The sequence below is a fragment of the Cibotium barometz genome, chromosome 9 (assembly GCF_041138505.1).
Source record: "Cibotium barometz isolate CiBa-2024 chromosome 9, ASM4113850v1, whole genome shotgun sequence".
In the NCBI taxonomy this organism is placed as follows: Eukaryota; Viridiplantae; Streptophyta; class Polypodiopsida; order Cyatheales; family Cibotiaceae; genus Cibotium; species Cibotium barometz.
This window is the reverse complement of record NC_141054.1, coordinates 50,072,190-50,091,431: the sequence shown is the minus strand read 5'-3', so window position 1 is coordinate 50,091,431 and position 19,242 is coordinate 50,072,190. Positions and strand designations below refer to the sequence as shown.

The 19,242-nt window shown below is 40.5% G+C and overlaps 1 protein-coding gene across 1 annotated transcript; it reads left to right on the top strand.

Moving 5' to 3' along the window:
* The first annotated feature begins 8,368 nt into the window (after window positions 1-8,368).
* LOC147635668 (mitochondrial outer membrane protein porin 1-like) lies at window positions 8,369-17,362 on the top strand. Its single transcript, XM_086802224.1, has 3 exons — window positions 8,369-8,769; window positions 14,810-15,068; window positions 15,549-17,362. Exons 1-3 carry the CDS (start codon window positions 8,506-8,508, stop codon window positions 15,899-15,901), a joined length of 876 nt encoding a protein of 291 aa, XP_086658350.1. The 5' UTR covers window positions 8,369-8,505; the 3' UTR covers window positions 15,902-17,362.
* Window positions 17,363-19,242: the final 1,880 nt, after the last annotated feature.

Here is a 19,242-nt window from a genome sequence, read left to right as displayed (position 1 = left end):
AGTCTCAAAACTACAAGCTCAGCACCAATCAATGTGAAGGAGGGCCCCAAACCTTCCACTTCAACCAAAAATAAAACTCCACCATGACAACCAAAATCAAGGTATCTTAATGGTATCAAAATGTGGGTGGAAAAGCAGCTACTTGTAGCTTAGGGCTATCATGAAGGTGCCAATCCAATTTGGCCGCCTTAAAAATAAAAGACTCTTTCTCAACGCAAAACTCAAAGGCCAAGAAAGAATAAAAGTACTCCTTAACGTCATCCACAAATGCCGATGCGAGTTCCTCAAAGAACTTCAGTAACTCAGCAAGTGTGGGTACCAAAAAGGTTACTACAAGCTCAAAGGGTACTACCAAGGTAATACTAAAGCTTAGGTTCCCAAGCGCATCAAGAAGTGCCCCAAGCCTACTTAAAGAAAGAAGCCTCAAAGGCATCAACCATTAACTCCTATTGTTTATCAAAGATGGGTGCCTATGCACGTGCTTCAGGAACAAGGATACTATGATGGAAATTTCATTATATGGTTGCCAAGATCGAGCAAAGGGAGGGACACTTCACCAACACCTTCAACCCCAGAAGATTCACCTAAAGTTCCATAAGAATGATGGAGGCCCAAGAAACATCAAACAAGCGACTCAAACTCTCTAATGCATACAATAAACACATAAGAGCTTGTGTGTTCAGTCAACAGCAATGGCAACCAACAAGAAACTGTCCCTACCACCTCGATAATAATTAAGCCACAAATTCATGAATCAATTCCCACATCTGCAATGAAGACTTATAAGCGCATCAAGAACAAACTCACAATGCTCTTTTCACCCCTTTGGATGAAAAGCATGAGTGTAGAAGCTACGCGGGGGCAGACATAAGAACCTATTCTCTCAAAAAGGAGAGTAGCCACAAGAACCTATTGCTCGCAAGGTGGTAAAATAATAATAATAATAATAATAATAATAATAAGAAAAAGACAAAAACACAAGGGAGTCACACAAATGGCCTACCTAAAAAAGGTAAGCTTATAGCTTACTATTCTATTTTCTGCTGCTCCATGAGTACATATCCATACTTATGCATTGGAGGACATTTGCACCAAAGCCTTACCATCAACAACTTTCCAAGTACATCTTTGGATGGGGGGGCTATGGTGGGTGAAAGCGTGGTCAATGGTACAACCCATCGTCTAGAATTTTCCTTCAAATTTCAAACCTCTCCAAACAAAAACTTAAATCTTCATAACACATTGATCTCTAATCCTAATGAAGATGTCTATATTAGCCTCATAAGTCGCTATAATTCTTTCGTGCCTCATTAACAAGTGGCTACTTCAACAAGTAGGAGCTCCTACTTCAACAAGTAGGAGCTCAAAAAGAGTCTATTTGACTCATCTAATGTACTTCATGCATATCTACTTCATAGAACACTTAAATATACATAAAAGTATCAAAAGCACATGGGAAGAAGCATGCAGGAATAGGTCCTACTCAACAACATTTGATAGGAATCGTGCCACAAAGGGACAACATCGAAGGCCAAATTCTTCAAGTGATGAGGAACTGAGAATCACAATCTCGTTTCTGATGATTTTGTCTACATTCCTCCGGATGATTCCTTCTCTCCTCCCCCATTATTAACATCTCTTAGATTTCCCATTAACACAAATAACATGTAACACTAGTTATGATTGCCAAAAACAAAGTGAGTAAAAAATATACCCATCATAAATAAAAAATGTTCACAAAAATATAAAAATGCAATCACTCGCAAAAAACCCCACCACCCCCACCCCATTAGGAATTCCCATCTAATCTTTGACCTTTTCATTTACTAACTAGCCTTTCTTATTTCTTCCAGAGGAACAAGGACCATTGAACGTCACTCAACATCAAAATCCATCAATAAAACTTGTCAATTCTCCCCACACAAAGGTCTTCAACGTGATCACGACGAGGACGCGATCAACATCAAGAAGGGGGGAATGTTAACGCATTCCTAGGGTTAACAAGAGCTACTACCATTATCTTACATCAAGGATTCAAGGTACATACACCAAAAGGTCATAGATTCAATATATGGAGCAATGATGTCTACAACTTGGATGGGTGCCCGTAATGGTCCGATGGAATACTTATGGTGATTTTCGCTTCAAGAGCGTGAGGTAGTAAGTTAGGATGAAGTCCCCAAGTGATGTACTTCATGGATATATTATGAGAGTAGTCATTGTAATAGCATTAGGCCTCTTATGAGAGTAGTCATTGTAATAGTATTAGGCCTCTTATCAGAGTAGTCATTGTAATAGCATTAGGCCTCTTATGAGCCTAAAGTGCCCGGTAAGCCACAGTTTAAGTGAGTGCGAACACTTATGGCCATGTATATAAGTGAATATCTCTCATAATACAAAGAACTCTCCCATTGTGCAATTGAGTCTTGCTCTTGCTAATCCTCGTGCTAATCTCCCTCCCTAATGCATGCTAGTGAGTGTGTGTGAGTGAAGTGAGGTGAGATGAGGGACGAGTACCCATAGTGCAATGCGACGGTGTGACAAAGCTCGCGAGAGGCATGGTGGAATTTCTTCCCAAGGAGTTATGGAGCTTGGAGACCTCAAGGGTTACGAGCTCAGCCAATGGAAAGATCCTCATAACAGTTGTGGTTCACCAAGTAATCTTCTTGTTGGATGTGTTTCGAAGGGGGTTTGGGTGAGCCATAACAATTTTACATGATAGCCACACCATCGTAATTGTGTTCCCAATAGGATGGTTTAAAGATTAGCCAGCTTCATGGCATAAATATGATCGAAAATTGACCTTAAAACTTTCACTTGGACACCAGGGTAGTTTTTTATCCATACAATCATGGTCCACGTATATACATATATAAATGTATGTATGTATGTACACACACGTGTGTGTGTGTGTGTGTGTGTGAGAGAGAGAGAGAGAGAGAGAGAGAGAGAGAGAGAGAGAGAGATTGCTCACAAAAAAAGTAATTTTCATACCAAGAGATCCTCACTAAAAATGTATTCTATTTTTACTATTAATCGTGACTTCTTGCACCTTGATGATGGTGGGATTTTCTAGAGTTTTATGTGCTTTGTTATAAACCAATGTTTAATAATGTCACTTACCTCTTGGTGATAATGGGATTTTCTAGAGTTTCATGTGTTTTGTTTTATAAGCCAATGTTTAATAATGGCACTTCATTAGTCTGCCCAATATGGTCCAAAAAGTTTATGGTGGAGGTGCATAAAATTGTCAATGTGAAGACCTTCTCATAGTCAAAGCTCAAGGGAGTACATCTATTCATATGTCCAATATCACACCATATTTCTAGCTATATTAGTTGACATGTCTAATATCGCACCATATTTTGGGTTATAGTAGGCCACGTGGGCAAATCAAAAATTGGTGGCATTCCTCACAATTGGTACAAGGCCTCTTAGCAATGGCTTAGCAATGGTAAGACATACTTGCTCATGAAATATCATGCCAATTGATGCACTATAGCAAATGCACAAAACATAGAAATGTTATCTATTTCACTTATAATCACTTGTACCTATTACCTAAGGGCTTGAACTTCTAAGGTTGGTACGTGGCCACAACCAATTGGAGAGAGAGAGAGAGAGAGAGAGTTTCTGCCTAGCCCTCCTTTCCCCACTCTTGTTGGACTCCTACACTTGAGAAATGTACTTACAGAGGGAGCTTTTTCACTGAGCTCTCATTTCTCCCCCCTCTTGCTGGACTTTGGAATCCTACATAATGCGAGACATGAACTACGGGTCGTAAGCATAGAGAGAGGAAGGTTCACCAAGGAGATGCAAGCAAGAGAAGGTGTGTTTCCTCTCCACACAGTCCCCGATACCTATCATACGAGAATGAGAGGGCGAGAAAGGGGTGAAATATACATGGGGTTCACACATTTGTCAAAGATTTGATGAGAATACTTAAGGAAAATGCTGGCACCCTTAGGGAAGAGCACAAAAAATCTACTTTGAAGAGCAGATTTTTAACCTTCAAACAATGCGGAATATTCGTAATAAATTAATGATTCCTTGGAAAAAAAACCAATATGTGCCCCCAATGTTTTCAAGGTAGCAATTAATTAATTCAATGTTTCGCTATTGCATGTTTGTATGACACGTGTATATAATTTTCTTTTTTTAGTATATTCTTTTTTTCTGTGCATATTCACCTTCAACAGGTTCTTCCTTATGATAGTCTGCAGGCTTGCTTACCAATAGCATGCAGCCATTCGGTTTTTCGGCTCGACAACTACACGTTTGGTTTTGCTGTTTGTTGTTATGCAGCTCCTTCTCCAAGGTTCAATTGCTGGCCAGGACAACACTGTCTTCGACCATTTTTCGGTTCTTCGTCTGGACGGCTGCAAGTCTGTTGCTTACTAGTTGTTGTTGATGTCCTTCTCCAAGCTTCGATTGCTGGCCACCGTTGCTGTGCTCGCTAATCTTCTCGTGCATGCACTTGCATGTCGTGTCGCAATCTTCTCGTGAATGCACTTGCATGTCGTGTCGCAATGCTTTGGACGACACGGTAATTTCTTGAGTTCTAGCAGGTTCTACGTTCGTGCGAGAATTTGCATGTCGTCGTCTGAGTGGTATATGTCTCTCTATGCCATAGTGATGACGTACGTTGTTCTAGAAAACCCTATGTGTCATTACATGATTGAGTTTCTGTACTATTGACTTGATGAGTTTCTCTGGTGTATTCAATCTTATCAATTTTTGCTTTCCTGTCCTCGTAATGCCACCAAGGAGAAAGCTTCTTCATGATATTAGGAATATTATGAAGGTAGATTGTTGCCCATCTTCCTCAGCCTTGCTTTGTGATGAAGTCCAACCCATTGCATCTACTATTCCTAGGGCTGAATGCCATTTGTGTCCTCGTATTTTGACACCTCCGGAAGGTTTCCATATTGTTCGTAGCTTGCGTGCAGTCAAAGATAAAGCTTTCTCTTCAGGTATAGATATTCATATCTTCAGCAGTTCATTAATGCATGCAGTTAATTCTTCAGTCTTTTCTCACAACAATTGTTTGGAAGCAATTGATTAATGCATGCAGTAAATTCTTGACAGTCTTTTATTAGAATCTCAATTTACTTGTGCTTATTTTGCAGATCCTTTTATGAGAACATGAATCTCCATTTATGTTTTTCTTGTAGGGGTGCTAATTGTAGAAGACATGGATGCACCGTTTACTTTTTTCTCCTACAATACTCTGAATAATAATATGTGCCCCCAATATATTATGAATATGTACCCCAATATATTATGAATATGTGCCCCCAATATATTATGAATATGTACCCCAATATATTGTGAATATGCACCCCCAGATTATATAAGCTTACATAAACCACAGATGCATTGTATACTTTTTCTCGTATATATATATATAAGCAAGCAATGTTTTCTTTTTGCAACATTCTGAGAACGTCTCTATCTGCTTACGCCTTGTTAAATATTTAAGTTATGTTGCACCTTTCGTTCATTTACCTTGAAAACATTGGGGGCACATATTCTTACTATCATTGATCTGAATGTAATTATGAAATAGTGAAAATGTAATAATTTAATTAATTTATACTTACATAGTTTTTAATACAATTATCAAATAGGTATATTTAATTAATTTATACTTCTTTAATTATGTAAATTTAATTATTTTTTAATTAAATTAATTACATAAGGCTTTTAAATTTTGATTTTACTTTCATTGATTTGACGTTTTTCCATGCTTATAAAATCGTAGATATAGTTAAAACATGTTAATTATGTTGCCAATTTTAAAATTATTTTGCATGAATTGATTTCATAGTTATTAGGTATGTTATTGCTTATTTAATCACGTAATGTTTATAAATTAATTTTCAAAATGAATGCAAAATTTAAAAATTTGTGTCTATGTCAAAAAGAAGAAATGTTAACAAACCCAAAATTATTTCGCAGGATCTGCACATCACGACTTTTAAAAGGCAAACAACCATTAATGAATGAAAGAAATGCAGACTCTGAACCATCAGTGCATAAAATTTCACAATTTCCACCAGACAAGAAAAAAAACCTCTTTGAAGTATCTGTGACTGTGGCTATAGGAAATAAAGACATTCATCTTTCATGTTGGGAGCCACTCAAAGAGTTCATAAGAATGGATTGTTTAAAAGGAATGTTTGGATTAGAAAAAGGTGGTACTTTAAACTACTTACATTTTCAAATGGTTGTAAGCCTTATGGCGCCATCACTCATAAGTATAGGCAAAACCATCAAAAGATACTTAGGTTGGGATCTCTTCAAACCGGAGGGTGCTATAGTCATGTGTAGAGGACTAAGATAGATTTGAAGGCATGATAGGATATTGTATGAAAGATTTACATAAGCCGCATTTCAAGTTCTTCTCGCATAATATCTCTGGTGAGGAGATAACACGAGGGCGGCAACTATACTATATTTATGGACAAACAGACTTGAAAAACAAAGTATGCTTGTATACATGGACAATTACATAGCTAACAAACTAGGTGCTTCATTGCAAAGTACTCTTCTGAAAATGATTTGGACGAGGAAATACTACCTAGTAGCTTTGTGGATAATCCCAAATATGGGATCTGGTATGAGCAGGACAAAGTCTGCTGGTGTTTGGAAAGTTATGAAGCTCCCTCATTTGACCTAGTTCATAGACATTGACGAAAACCTCTTTGCAGATACTCCTAGTTTGTACAAATTTTCAAAATTATGGACAAATACGAACAGATCCTATTCAATTCATACAAATGTTTGAACAGAGATGTGAAGCCTTTGGAAATCTCGGCTGCCCCACCAAGGTACATGCGTTGAACCTATGCTTCGAGGAAAAAGCTAGTCGATGGTTCATCTCGCGATCAAGACCAACTTCAAAACCTTGAAATCGGCCTTTATACATGGCTTTTCTAGACAAGGTGATCGGTGGAGTGCAACAACAGAACTGTATTCAATTGAGCGTCAGCCAAATGAATCCATTAGAGATAAAACTCTTGGACTCACGATGTGAGTCATGGGAAAAATTAAAAGATATTCAATTGAAGAGATATTTCATGATGGGCTTAAAGAATAACAGCTTACACAACCTGATCATTGTATCCAATTTAAAAACATTCGATCAATATTGTAAAGAAGCAATACGTTTAGATGACAACATGCTGGAAGATGATCATGCTACAAGGTGTTCCTCATCTAAACCAAGTGAAGCAATCGCAAAAGAAAGATCGATCTCGGAATTGACATTCCCCGAATTCTATGCAGGAAGACAATACGTTTACATGACAACATGCTGGAAGATGATCATGCTACAAGGTGTTCCTCATCTAAACCAAGTGAAGCAATCACAAAAGAAAGATCGATCTCGGAATTGACATTCCCCGAATTCTATGCAGCCTTGCTTAAAACCTTTCAATCGACATCTCTAAGAGAGGATGAGATCCTTCAAAACCAAACATCCTTAATGCCTATACAAGTGAGGAATGAAATGCCTTGTATTGAGTGCAATCACTACGACCATCCCAGTCCCCATTGTGGATACAAGGGACCTGTTTTTTTATACTGTATATATTGTAAATCCTTCCACAATGTAGATGTGCACGGCAACCACAATGTAGAGGTCGGAACTTGTGGCAATCCAATTGTCATTGAAACAGTTAGTTAGAAGAGAACTACTCTACATCATATCTCTTTGTATGGGAAAGAGCATACAAGTTCAAAAAAGCGATTGTGGATGGAGATGAGTTTGTACCACTGTCACCAGAAGTCAGTAAGTTTGGGGGTCTTACTTACCGAGGAGGAAGCTTGCTTTCTGTAGGTTATGTTTATGGCTTGTGCTACATCAGGTTTCTGCCTTTTTTTGGATTGGGTTTCAAGCTTTTGGGTTCACATGTGTATATTCCATTACATGCTTCCATGTTTTTCTTTTGTATTAATAAAGGATATTGATTTTCTTGGAAATTTTTGGAGCTTTTTCTTTCCTTTTTCAAATTCAGTTGTTCAATTTATTATTATTTTCCTCTACGTTGTGATATAAAAAAAACACGCTTTAAAAAAAAGCAACCTCAAAAAAACCACCGTCAATTTTTATTTATTTTTAATGTGAGAGTGAATAAGCTTAGCATTCCTTAGCACCCTCAAAGTAAAACCTTAGCATTCCTAACCTTTTATCCTTGAAAATTAAGAAAAGCATCCTCAAAAAAATTTTATTAATGGTTCCTTAGTTGGGGCCCCTTGGCTTTTGTATGAAGTGGAAAACTATAAGGATGCATGACACGTGGCAAAACCTAAAACTATAAGGATGCAAGACACGTGGCAAAACCTTGCAAGGCTGCATGCAGTGGTCGTGGAGGTATGGCATGTCTCCCAAGTGGAGCTAACAGGAAGGGAAAGAAGCTGCAGGTAGCCTGGGTTCTGAAAGATCAGCTTCTCTGTGGCCTAAGAGACTCCCTGCGTCTATCATCCTTTAGATGAAAAGAGATGGCAAGCAGCAGCAGCAGCAGCAGCAGCAGCAGCAGCAGCAATAAGCCTAGCTTGTTTACCGAGATTGGGAAGAGGGCAAAAGATTTGCTGTACAAGGGGTTCTCTACAGGCCACATGCTGTTCTTCTCGCACGTGACATCCGCTGGCGCCTCTCTCTCCACAACATCCATCATGACAGAGGGTATTATGCTTGGAACTGTAAGCTCCTCTTTCAAGAGTGGGGGCGTTAAAACGGACTTCTCCCTCAGCACACTTAACCAGGTCTCTCTCTGTCTCTGTCTGTCTGTGTGCATGAGTGCATCGTGCGTGGGTATGTGTTTTATAAACGCTCTGTTTCAAACAACATACATCATTGACAAACAACATATACATATATCATTGTATGATGCTTTGTTGCTGCTTTACTTTTGTATTCATTTGCCATAGCCTAGGGCAGATGAGGTTTTTAATCTCACCATGCATCAAGGGTGCCAGTTCTCTACACCACCTTGCTAATTAAAATAAAATTTACTGTTAAATTCCAAGATTGCACTAGGAATGTTTCTAATAATGCACTGAGTGTTTTCAAAAATGCATATCCAAGAATGTAGTTTGTGCGTTCATGTTTGTTGTCATATTGGATGATCAAGGTTTCAATCAATCCTAAGGTTACAAGATAATATGGTCATGGGGAGACCATTGAGCTTAATGGCAGTGCCCAGATGTGCTGGTCAAACTTTAGTTGCCTCATTGCAACGCATCTGAAGATTGTTCAAAACTGCAGTTTGTCATAATTTTCTAGGTAGTTGCCACTAACCCAAGTGTGGAAGGTAGGCCATGCCTCCTGAAGATAATAATGGAAAGCCAGAGTGTGAAAAGCAATGCCTCCTTTTTTAACACACAAACAAGTGAAAAGAAGTGTCTCAAGTCCAAACAGACATGCAGTTATGGTAGATTTTATGCATGCAATGGCACAGGGATTGGGCATGTTTGTCCACCTCCCCGTATCATGTCCAAACCTGCTTTCGATGAAACCTTCAGAGTGTTTCTGGACTTTTGATCGCATGAAAGAGGCTTTTCGGGTTGTTGCACACTTGAAATCTTGAAGACTCCACTTTCGAGGAGGATTGTTTCTTGGATTCTTTCGCAAGGCGGAAGAAAGCGGCCTTGGGATTCTCACGTAGGGCGAGTGAATTCCAAGGAGGTTCCTGTGCATCAGTGTGCATCAATGTGCATCAAGAAATGGACAAGGTAGGTGATTGTGAATCACCGAGGCTTTCTTGTATTCATTGCATGTACTTGTATCGGTTGAGCAAAGACTCGTGAGTCGTGGGTGAATCTTGTGCCATCTTGTATTTGGAGTAGCCTCCTTTTGGTAATAATATAACCTAAAGGAGGAAGATTGGCCCATTTTCGGCCCCTAGTGTGGTATACCTTGCATATATTTCTTTATCGTTCGATGCATCTACTATGTTATTATCGGTCTTAATCTTGTCGATAGTTATTTGATTCCAAGATACGCTCCACCCTATTACATTGGTATCAGAGCCAGTTTCCTTTTTTTGTTAGAAACTGACATCCGTATTCGAAGCAAAACCTTGTTTGCATAATCTATATTTGTGGATGCACAAGTAAAAGAACTTAAATTAAGCCATATTCAAATTCAAAAGAAATTTGCCACCTTTAAATTGATGATGGATATAATCTTTAGACAACACCGGAAATTTATAGGTTCTGGCCGAACATCGAGAGCATCTCACCATAGTCTTTGAGGAGCTTAGGAAGCACAAGCTTTACATCAAGGGGAAGAAGACTGTGTTCTTGCTTTCTGAGATCCATTACCTTGATCATATTATTTCCAAGGATAGTGTGAGCACATGGATCCCGCAAAGATCCAAGTTGTTCAAGAGGGGCCCGAATTAAAATCTGTACATGAAGTACGGAGTTTCCTTGGTTAATGTTCTTACTACAGGAGATTCATTAGGCTCTTTGCTTCTCTTGCTTCTCCGTTGCATGATTTGATGAAGAAGAAGGCAATGTTTAAATGGACCGACATTGAGAAGGATGCTTTTCAGAGATTGAAGAAAGTAGTTATCATAGGAGGACTTGTGCTTATCATTCTCGATTGCACAAACCTTTTATTGTGGAGTGTGATGCATGTGGAGATTGCATAGGAGTTGTGTTGAACCAAGAAGGTCATGCAGTGGCCTATGAGAGTAGGCTTTTGCAACACGCAGAGCTTCACTTGCAGGTTCATTAGGAAGAGTTGTTAGCTATGATTCATGCCCTCACCATATGGAATCATTATCTTCTACGGACTGAATTTATGGTTAAAACCAATCATTAGAGTCTGAGGTAGTTCTTGACTCAAACTAAGTTGTCAAGGAAACATACGAGGTTTTTTCTATGTTTCATCTTCAGATTTTGCACTCTCCAGGTGTGATATGCCATGTATGTGGAAGTATTCTTTCAATTGAATAGATAAGAGAGAGCTTAAAGTGCTTGGTTAAATTTGCAAGAATGATGAAGGAGAGATAGAAAGATAGAGATAGCACACAACACACCCGATTGGGTCCCAACCACCCTCTCAAGGGACCCCACATGTTGCCAAGTGTATTTGCTTATGTATTGCAAGATGTAAATGAAATACAAGATTGACTTTCTGGCTGTCCACTAAACAATGAACATACACATATTGAGGACTGTTTTGGACCGAATGGAACCTCTGTTTTGGGCTGATTCGGGGCACCTTCAGGGCTGCATCTCTCTCTGTGTACCATGTTGCTTCACTCTTAGGCGGGCTTCTATATGCTGCATTTTCTTGCTGCTGATTATGTTGCAGCTAGCAGTTATTTGTCTCAACGATTCCCATGAGGAGTTAGAGGATTCAGGGATGGTTTATGTTCTTCAAGGACCTGAGAAGGTTCTGTTTTTGTGTCTTGTTTCCAAGGTCATATGGTAGAGGAACAACAGCTTCAGTTGAGTTGGTTCCTTGATACGTGGCTATGTGGATTTAATAGACAGGTATAAACCTGATTTCATTGATAGTTGACGGAGGTAGTTGGTTTCTCCTTCATTTATTTCCAAGAGTGGAAATGTCCTAAAGTGGAGAGGAATGTTATGTACCGAGCACTAACCCTTGGGGTTAGGGACTAATCCAACTAGTAGGGGCTAGGGGAGCCCTGGGATTAGGAAAAGTGGGCAGATTCAAGTGGCTAGGGTTCAAATTTAATGAAAGGTGGGTGGCTATTTATGACTGGACTGTTATTTATAGCCACAATAAGCACTACATAAGTGAGGCTCGAATTATTATTGATTCATTGTAGTCTAGACCTAGGCCAAGAGTCTTACTCCTGCCATGGATGCGGCGGATCATTGGTCGCCTTGCCAATGTGTGGGCAGGCACTGGTGGTATGGGACGCTACGGCTGCCCGGCATGGACTCGTGGGAGTGAAACTTAGCCCCTGGCTCGAGGTAGGTTTGCGGATGCGAACCTACGATTGGGTGGTGAGCTTGCCTGGACCCCTTTTATTTGGAGTCCCTCATAGTTTTGCACACCCACATGAAACTCGGCCTACAGGGCATCTTGTGTTAAGGTTCCCACATGTGATTAAACCACAGCTGGACACATCTCTGCATACACCCTCTCTCCATGCACACTTTCTCTCTTTCCTCCACCAGACCACATGATTCAAACACGTGTGATAAGAAACTGCATACCTTTTCAAGCGAGATTGAAACCCTAGCAATTCCACAAGAAAAATACATGGGATTCTCGACATATTTGCGACCATGTGTGGGACATGGACACCTTGTGTTTTTCGCTTCCGGTGTTTAGGTTCAATCTGATACTAATTGTAAGATCCCTCCAAAATGTTCTTAAACACAAGCAACAAGATTAGTACCAAAAAGAAGAGGTGCAAGCTAGCTCACCTCCCAACCGTAGGTTTGCGACTGCAAACCACCCCTAAGCCGAAGGCTAAGGCTCACTCCCATCCGCCAAGACCATGGCAAGTGTCTCTGGTCTAGACTCAAATCCACTATCAAAAACTGTCAACAACAATAATAATAAACCCATAAGTCACTTATATAGTGAGTTGTTATGTACCTAACACATCCTTGGAATTAGGTTCTAATATGGTCAAGGTTGGGGAGCCTTGGGATTAGGGGAAGGCCACAAGGTTCATTATTAGTGATAATCCTTGGTTATTGGCTATTTATAGCTAGACTGTTATTTATAGCGGTAGTAGTCACTATATAAGTGACTTATGGGTTATTGTGATTCATTCATTCATAGTGTTGGTTGATGGTCTGTGCCTGGACGAGACTCCTGCCATGGACATGGCGCTCATCGAAGATCCCTTAGGAGAATCTCTGGTTGTATGGGACACCAAGGCTGACTGGTTTGGCCTGTAGGGAGTGGAACTCTAGCCCCTAGCTCGGGGGAGATTCTTGATGGAATCTACAGTTGGGAGGTGAGTTTGCCTGCACCCTTCTGTATGTATTAACCTCGTGTGTTTAACTTGTGTATCAGGTGGTCCTATGGGGAATTTACATGGATACTGTTACTATAAATAACGATCCAGTCATAAGTAGCCATTAACCATGGATTTACTTATAATCCATCTTAGCCACCTGTATTAGCTTGCTTTCCCTAATCCTAAGTCTCCTCTAACCTTATCGGATTAGGTTGCTAATCCCAAGGATTAGAGTTGGGATTGGTGCTAGGGTTGTCTTTGGTGGGACTTGGTGGCATTTTCATTGTATCCGACTCTAACCTTTATGTTAGGATGGAGTTGGATTGGTAAGCTACCTTAAAGGGATTCTGTGAGTCCAATAGAGCAAGGATTCACTAGAGGGGTTCAATTCCAGCTTAGGTAAGGGTTAGGGAACTTATGTGCATGCTATGGTGGAAAAGAAGAACTCAAGGTTAGGTTGTGTAGTTGATTCTGCCCCATTTTAATGTTACATCCTGAACCGGGCTAGTACAGTGTTAACTAGGGGCTGTAGACCTATTGTTAAAGGGGATGTGCTAACCCAAATTACGGTAGGGCTTTGCCGGGCTAGGGGCACGTGATTTCTTGCCTGTCGGCTATCCTGAATGGGGTTCCTGTGCATTTTGGAAGTATGTCCAAGGTAGCAAGGATATGCATCCAATTTTCGGAGTCTTCCGGCTCTGGCAGGGGTGCAAATTCCAAGCTATCCCTTTCCTCTTGAATCGTTTTGTGGCATGTTTGGCATAAGTGGATAGTGGACCGGGTGGTGTTTACCAAATCCTCTGTGAAAGGTTGGCCACTCATGGGATGGACCTTCCAAGTGCATAGGTTAATCTTAAATGTTAGTCTTTTTTTGGATATAGACGTGATCCGTATCCCAATCATGGTTCATTTTCGTTTCTCTCATAAAGGGACGTCTTAGGTTGCCTTGGATCGATTGAAAGCTAGTGAGAAGCTAATAATGACTATAAGCATAATATAAAAACAATTGCCAATAATAGTGCGGTTAATACCATATCAGTGTGCCTTGAGCTCACTTATGATGATTGTGAGGAATCCTCGTAGTGGAGATGTCTACCAAGGTGAGAGACCCTGTGGCTAAGGGTAGCTAGACGGTCTGGTGGTATGGGACACCAAGGTGTGCTGCGGGGGCTCAGCTGACTCACTGCAATCGGAGGTGGTTTTAGAGCAGGAGATATTGCTGGGAGGAGAGTCGCTATCCAAATTCTACTAGGGCCATCAACTTTATTTTAACCCTATTAGGGTTTTGAGGTATGTGATTATAACAAAATTTCTCTTCCTTTATATCTAGGAGCGCAACATTAAGTCCATTGTCATAGATAATGAAATGAAAACGGCTGATGTCTATGCAACAAAGACAGCTTGAAACTAAGAAACAGAAATAGCTAGGAACAACGGATCTTTGATGTTATGTAGTAAAATGAGAAGCCAAACTTGAAAAAAAAAAAGATGAAGAAAGGGAATGAAAAAGAGGAGAAACTTGGGGTAGATCATAATTTGCACGGGATAGTGAGCAAATTGGGAAAATTAAACTTATTGGGGAACATTAGTGGGGGATGTATTAGGGTTAGGGATCCGGAAAGGCAAACGGAAATAGTGACTACGGTGTTTCCATGTTTTTGGCCATGAAAGGGCTGTTTCTTGTTGTTGTGATTAATACAAATTTTACTTGTGCGCACTGACCATGGGAATTCGGGAAGCTGTCAAGTTTTGATCATTTCAGCAGTTCCAGTTCACTAATTTGTACAGAAAGAGAGATTTTTGTTACCTATATTGTTGATGAAAATTTGCCTATGGTTCTACAGGTTACTGCTGAAACAACTTATGAAGATTTAGCTCCAGGTCTAAAAATTTCGTTGACAACAACAATCCCTGATGCAAGAAATCTTGGGAAAGCAGAGGTAGTATATCAGCATGAAGCTGCTTCCATTACAGCAATAATGAAAGGCCTCAAAACTACACCAACTGTGGAATGTACTGCAAACTTTGGCTCTGGCAAGATGTGTGTGGGAGGTGGTTTTGCATATGATACAGGGACGAACATGCTAATCAATACAGTAGCCGGTAAATTTGAAGCTTTCCCTTCATTACGACAAAAAAAAAAATCATATATCCTACGTTTCTATTAATGCACAAAACACATGGTCTTTTTGCATATGAAAAGAATGGACTGTGGAAATGCCTTGATGGACTGGCAATATTGCCCAAGCCCCCACCTTTCCCTTCCCATGGTCAGATATATCACAAAAAATGGATGGGTGGGTGTGGAAAGTCTACTTCGGCTAGATGCACAAGCTTCCCCGCCCCACCCGACAGGAGGGGAGATGGACGGGCAAGATTGTGTCCATCCTGATGGGATGGAAGTTGGATGAGCATGGTTGCCTGTCCATCAACACGGGTGGCCTGGATGGGCCCTAGCTGACGGGAAGCTGGCCTTGGTTGTGTATTCAGCTGAAAATCTATAGTTATTCAATGTGGATTGGGTGAGGAGGGTATAGTTCTTAACTCATTCTCTCGGGTTGTTCATGTATGTTCTATGTGCAGGGCTTGGATACACCGCATCTCCGATCTCTTTGGCCCTTCTGTGCAATCCAAAAGGGGATAGAAACCTGACTTTATATTGCTCACATGAGGTTAATGAAAATCTCTCTTGGGCTATGCATGTTGATTATCAACATGAGAAAAAGATTAGCAGTTCAACAATTGGTGGATTATACAAATTTGATCCTCAAACCAGCTTGAGAGCTAAGGTCAACAATGCCGGAGTGCTAAGCACTCTTTTAGAGTACGAGCCGAAGCCATTGGTTACAATAGGATTGTGTGCAGAGATAAATTGCAGGGCCTTGAACAGAGAGAAGCCAAACGTAGGTCTTAGTGTGTCGGTCCTCTCGGTTTAAAAATGTTAAATAAGAGAGGATATTTGGAAGCTGCATTGATGATAAAAGTGGGGAAGTGAAGAGTTGCATCAAATTTGAGTTTCTTTTCTCTATGCTGTCTTATTGGATGCTCTAATGAAACATAAAAAGCTTAAACAAAACATGTTCAGAGGATTTTGCAGTCTACAACAAAATAAAGTTTCAGAGGGCTTGAGTTAAAAGGCCAACAAAATATGAACTCATAGCATTACGGGTGGAAGCTGCTGATGGCTGATGTTGCACTACGTGTCCGGTTGGACAAGGGGCACATCCCACCTCCGGTTCATACACATCAACATATGACAAAGCTGCTGACATACTCATCAGCAAATTGGGCTAGTCCAGCTGTTGGGCACACTTCACGCTGTAGTGAACCTTGGAGCTTCTTGAATGATTGTTGTGTCAGCGAACAACTTCCATGTCAGCTGAGAGAACCCAGCCTAAGGCTGAGATAGACCCCACCTATGGGCAGTTGAACTTGTGAAGAAGTTATCTACTATCATCACTCAACTTGGTATGGAAATCTAGTGAAATGCATACTATCTATCACCACACAACTTGGTATGGAAATCTAGTGAATGCGATGCAAAGGATCTTCTTTGAGATACCAGTAACTCGGCTAGGGACAGGATGATCAGTCCCTTCTTGCTTTCTACTGCTTTCTGAAACAAGAGCAATGGCTGTAAGGACTGCTGCAGCTGTTTGGGACGACATAACACGTGTATGTGTATGAGAGAGGGGTGTGTGTGTGCACGGTTTGTATGTGCTCCTGGTGTGAGGTTCGTCGCCTGCATCTGCTGGAGTTTCAGCAGTCTTCTGTTCCTGCCGCAGTGCTGAGTTGGACGTCACCTGTTCCTGCCAGTCAGTGGACCGTCGACCCTCTTTGCTGAGGGCTATTGCCTGTCTGTTCCTGCCAGTCAGTGGGTTGTCATCTGTCTTTGCAAGGGCTGTCACCTGTCTATACCTGTTGTGTTCTCTTTTCTTGCTGTTGTCACCTTTTCCTGCTCCCTTCCCACCTGTTGGCTGTCGCTTCTTCGTGTTCATAGTTGTCTCTGCTTTCTGCTCAACCTCTTGGCTTGTGTGTGTGTGTGTATGTGTGTGCAACTCTGCAGTCATATTTTTACCTCGGCTTCAATACGGATGGCTTCATCTTTGATCATCAATACCTTCTATTGTTGAGATGCGAGTGTTGATCCCAAGAGAATCAAACTTTAAATAGAACGAGACTACCAGCATGACAATCCAGATGCACAATGTCTTCAACACCTTGTATGAGGACTTCGAAGATGGCAGAGCTACATGAAATAAACTTGTTCCTACTCTCAAATACAAGGTCGCTCTACCAAATATTCTCTCCTGTCAAGAAATATTCACAAAATGCTATTATCATTTTCTTTCCTGGTGGGATGCCCTTTCCCAGCAATGTTGCTCAATGGATTCAATCATTGCTTGGTGGAATACATGCTGCTCGAAGATTTTATGAAGTGCTGCTCCCTGAAATGCAAGACAAGGAGCAAATGCTTGAAAAATCACCATTATTCTTTGGTACTCAGATGGTGCATGTACTCCCTTGGTCACCCACCAAGGATTATCAAAGTTTGATAAGGCATCGCTATCTTGTTTGGGTAGAAGTGGTGAACTTCTGTGAATATATGCGAGCTGATTTGCTAGGAATTGCAGTGACCTTGGGGAAGGTTATATGCCTTCCCAAGCCTAATGGTAGTCGCAATCGGTTCTGTATCTTATGGGATACTGATTAACCAACCCCCGCCATTGATGGGGAGTCTTTGCAGGTGCGTGTTTCAATTGTCATAAATTTGAGCATCATGCATCAGAATGCCCGAGTGTTCACCACAGGCCGCCTATGACAGCAATTCCTCTTGCGAGACATCTCAATCATCAGTATAGGTGCCTCAACCTCGAGGCCCTATGCTGACTTCTCTTCCAACCCATTTGGACCTCCTACAAGACAACTCAAATCATCAGTATAGGTGCCTCAACCTCAAGGCCTTGTGCTAACTTCTCTTCCAACCCATTTGGATAAAGGAAAACAAAAGGTTGCGACTAATGTGTTGCAGTAGAATGTGATACCTACAAGGGCAGTTAAAGGAAAAGAGAAGGAAAAAGACAAAATTGGTGAGGATGGATGGCACATCATGTAAAGTGATCTCATTAAGGCAACGCCCAATTCAATCTTGTAACTAGTTAGTAGATCAGCCACTAACAAGTTGGTCAATAACTCTGGAAGCTGCCACAGGAATTGGGAAAAAAATGGGCTGAAGTAGTAAAGGGTGGAATGCTTTATATGAATGATGAGACTAGATATGAGTCGTCTCATGCCACAAAGAATTCAGAATTTGCGATGCATGAGGATGAGATGCAAATATGATTCACCGTAAGTAAATCCACATGTTCCATATGTACATACAATTAAAATGTCTTTCATACAATGTGCAAGGCCTCTGTGACAAATAAATAAATGAAGGCTCTTTTGCAGTTATGTAAAATGCAGCTGCATATTGTATGTTTACAAGAGCATAATCAATGTTTATGCCTATTAAAGAACTTTTTAATGGGAGACAATCGCCCATCATACGGCTCACCCAAGGGAGTTCAGAGAGGTTTGCCTCACTAAAATGTTTCGAGACTCCAAATCTTTGATCACCCTTTATTTATTTATTTTTTATCATGGTTCAACGCTTAATTTAAAAAAGTAAAAAGTAGTTTAATAACTTTTTTGCTGGTAGGCAAGGTTACTTTGCTAGTTATCATATTTTCTATACTAGAGACAATCATCACTCTAGGGGCAGCCATGCTTATTAAGCATGAGCTTCATCCTCAAATTGCTTACAATATGGATGGTAATTCAATGTCTGATTCATGGAGAAATTTATGAATTTGCCAATGTGTGTGCCTCGTAGAATTTAGCTTAAAGGGCAAAATGTGGCACTCATTTCAGAGATATCCTTGGTGCTGTAATGAATTTATTTGTGGTGGTTTTAACAATTCACTATCATATGATGACACACTAAAGCTATTGAAATATGAATTTGTTTGTAAGCCTAAGATGCATGGTGGTTTGAATATTCTCAACAGACATTATCATGTGTTGGCCTTAAGAGTCACTATGATTGCTGGTTTCTACGACAAAAATAGCCACGGGCAATTATACTACCCACCTTATGTGCAAATATGCAACCCTTGGCATTTGGCAACCGGATCCCTACACACTGGGACATTGTTTTTGGACTTATTGATGGTACAATACTTGGCTCTTATCCGTATTGCACGAGGCTTATTCAGGATTGGAAATAGATCCTCTC

Excerpts from the sequence above, each read along its gene's own strand:
- LOC147635668 (XM_086802224.1), top strand. The coding sequence starts at position 8,506 with ATGGCAAGCAGCAGCAGCAGCAGCAGCAGCAGCAGCAGCAGCAATAAG. Across the intron at positions 8,770-14,809 it reads CCCTCAGCACACTTAACCAG|GTTACTGCTGAAACAACTTA; the intron begins GTCTCTCTCTGT and ends ATGGTTCTACAG. Across the intron at positions 15,069-15,548 it reads GCTAATCAATACAGTAGCCG|GGCTTGGATACACCGCATCT; the intron begins GTAAATTTGAAG and ends TTCTATGTGCAG.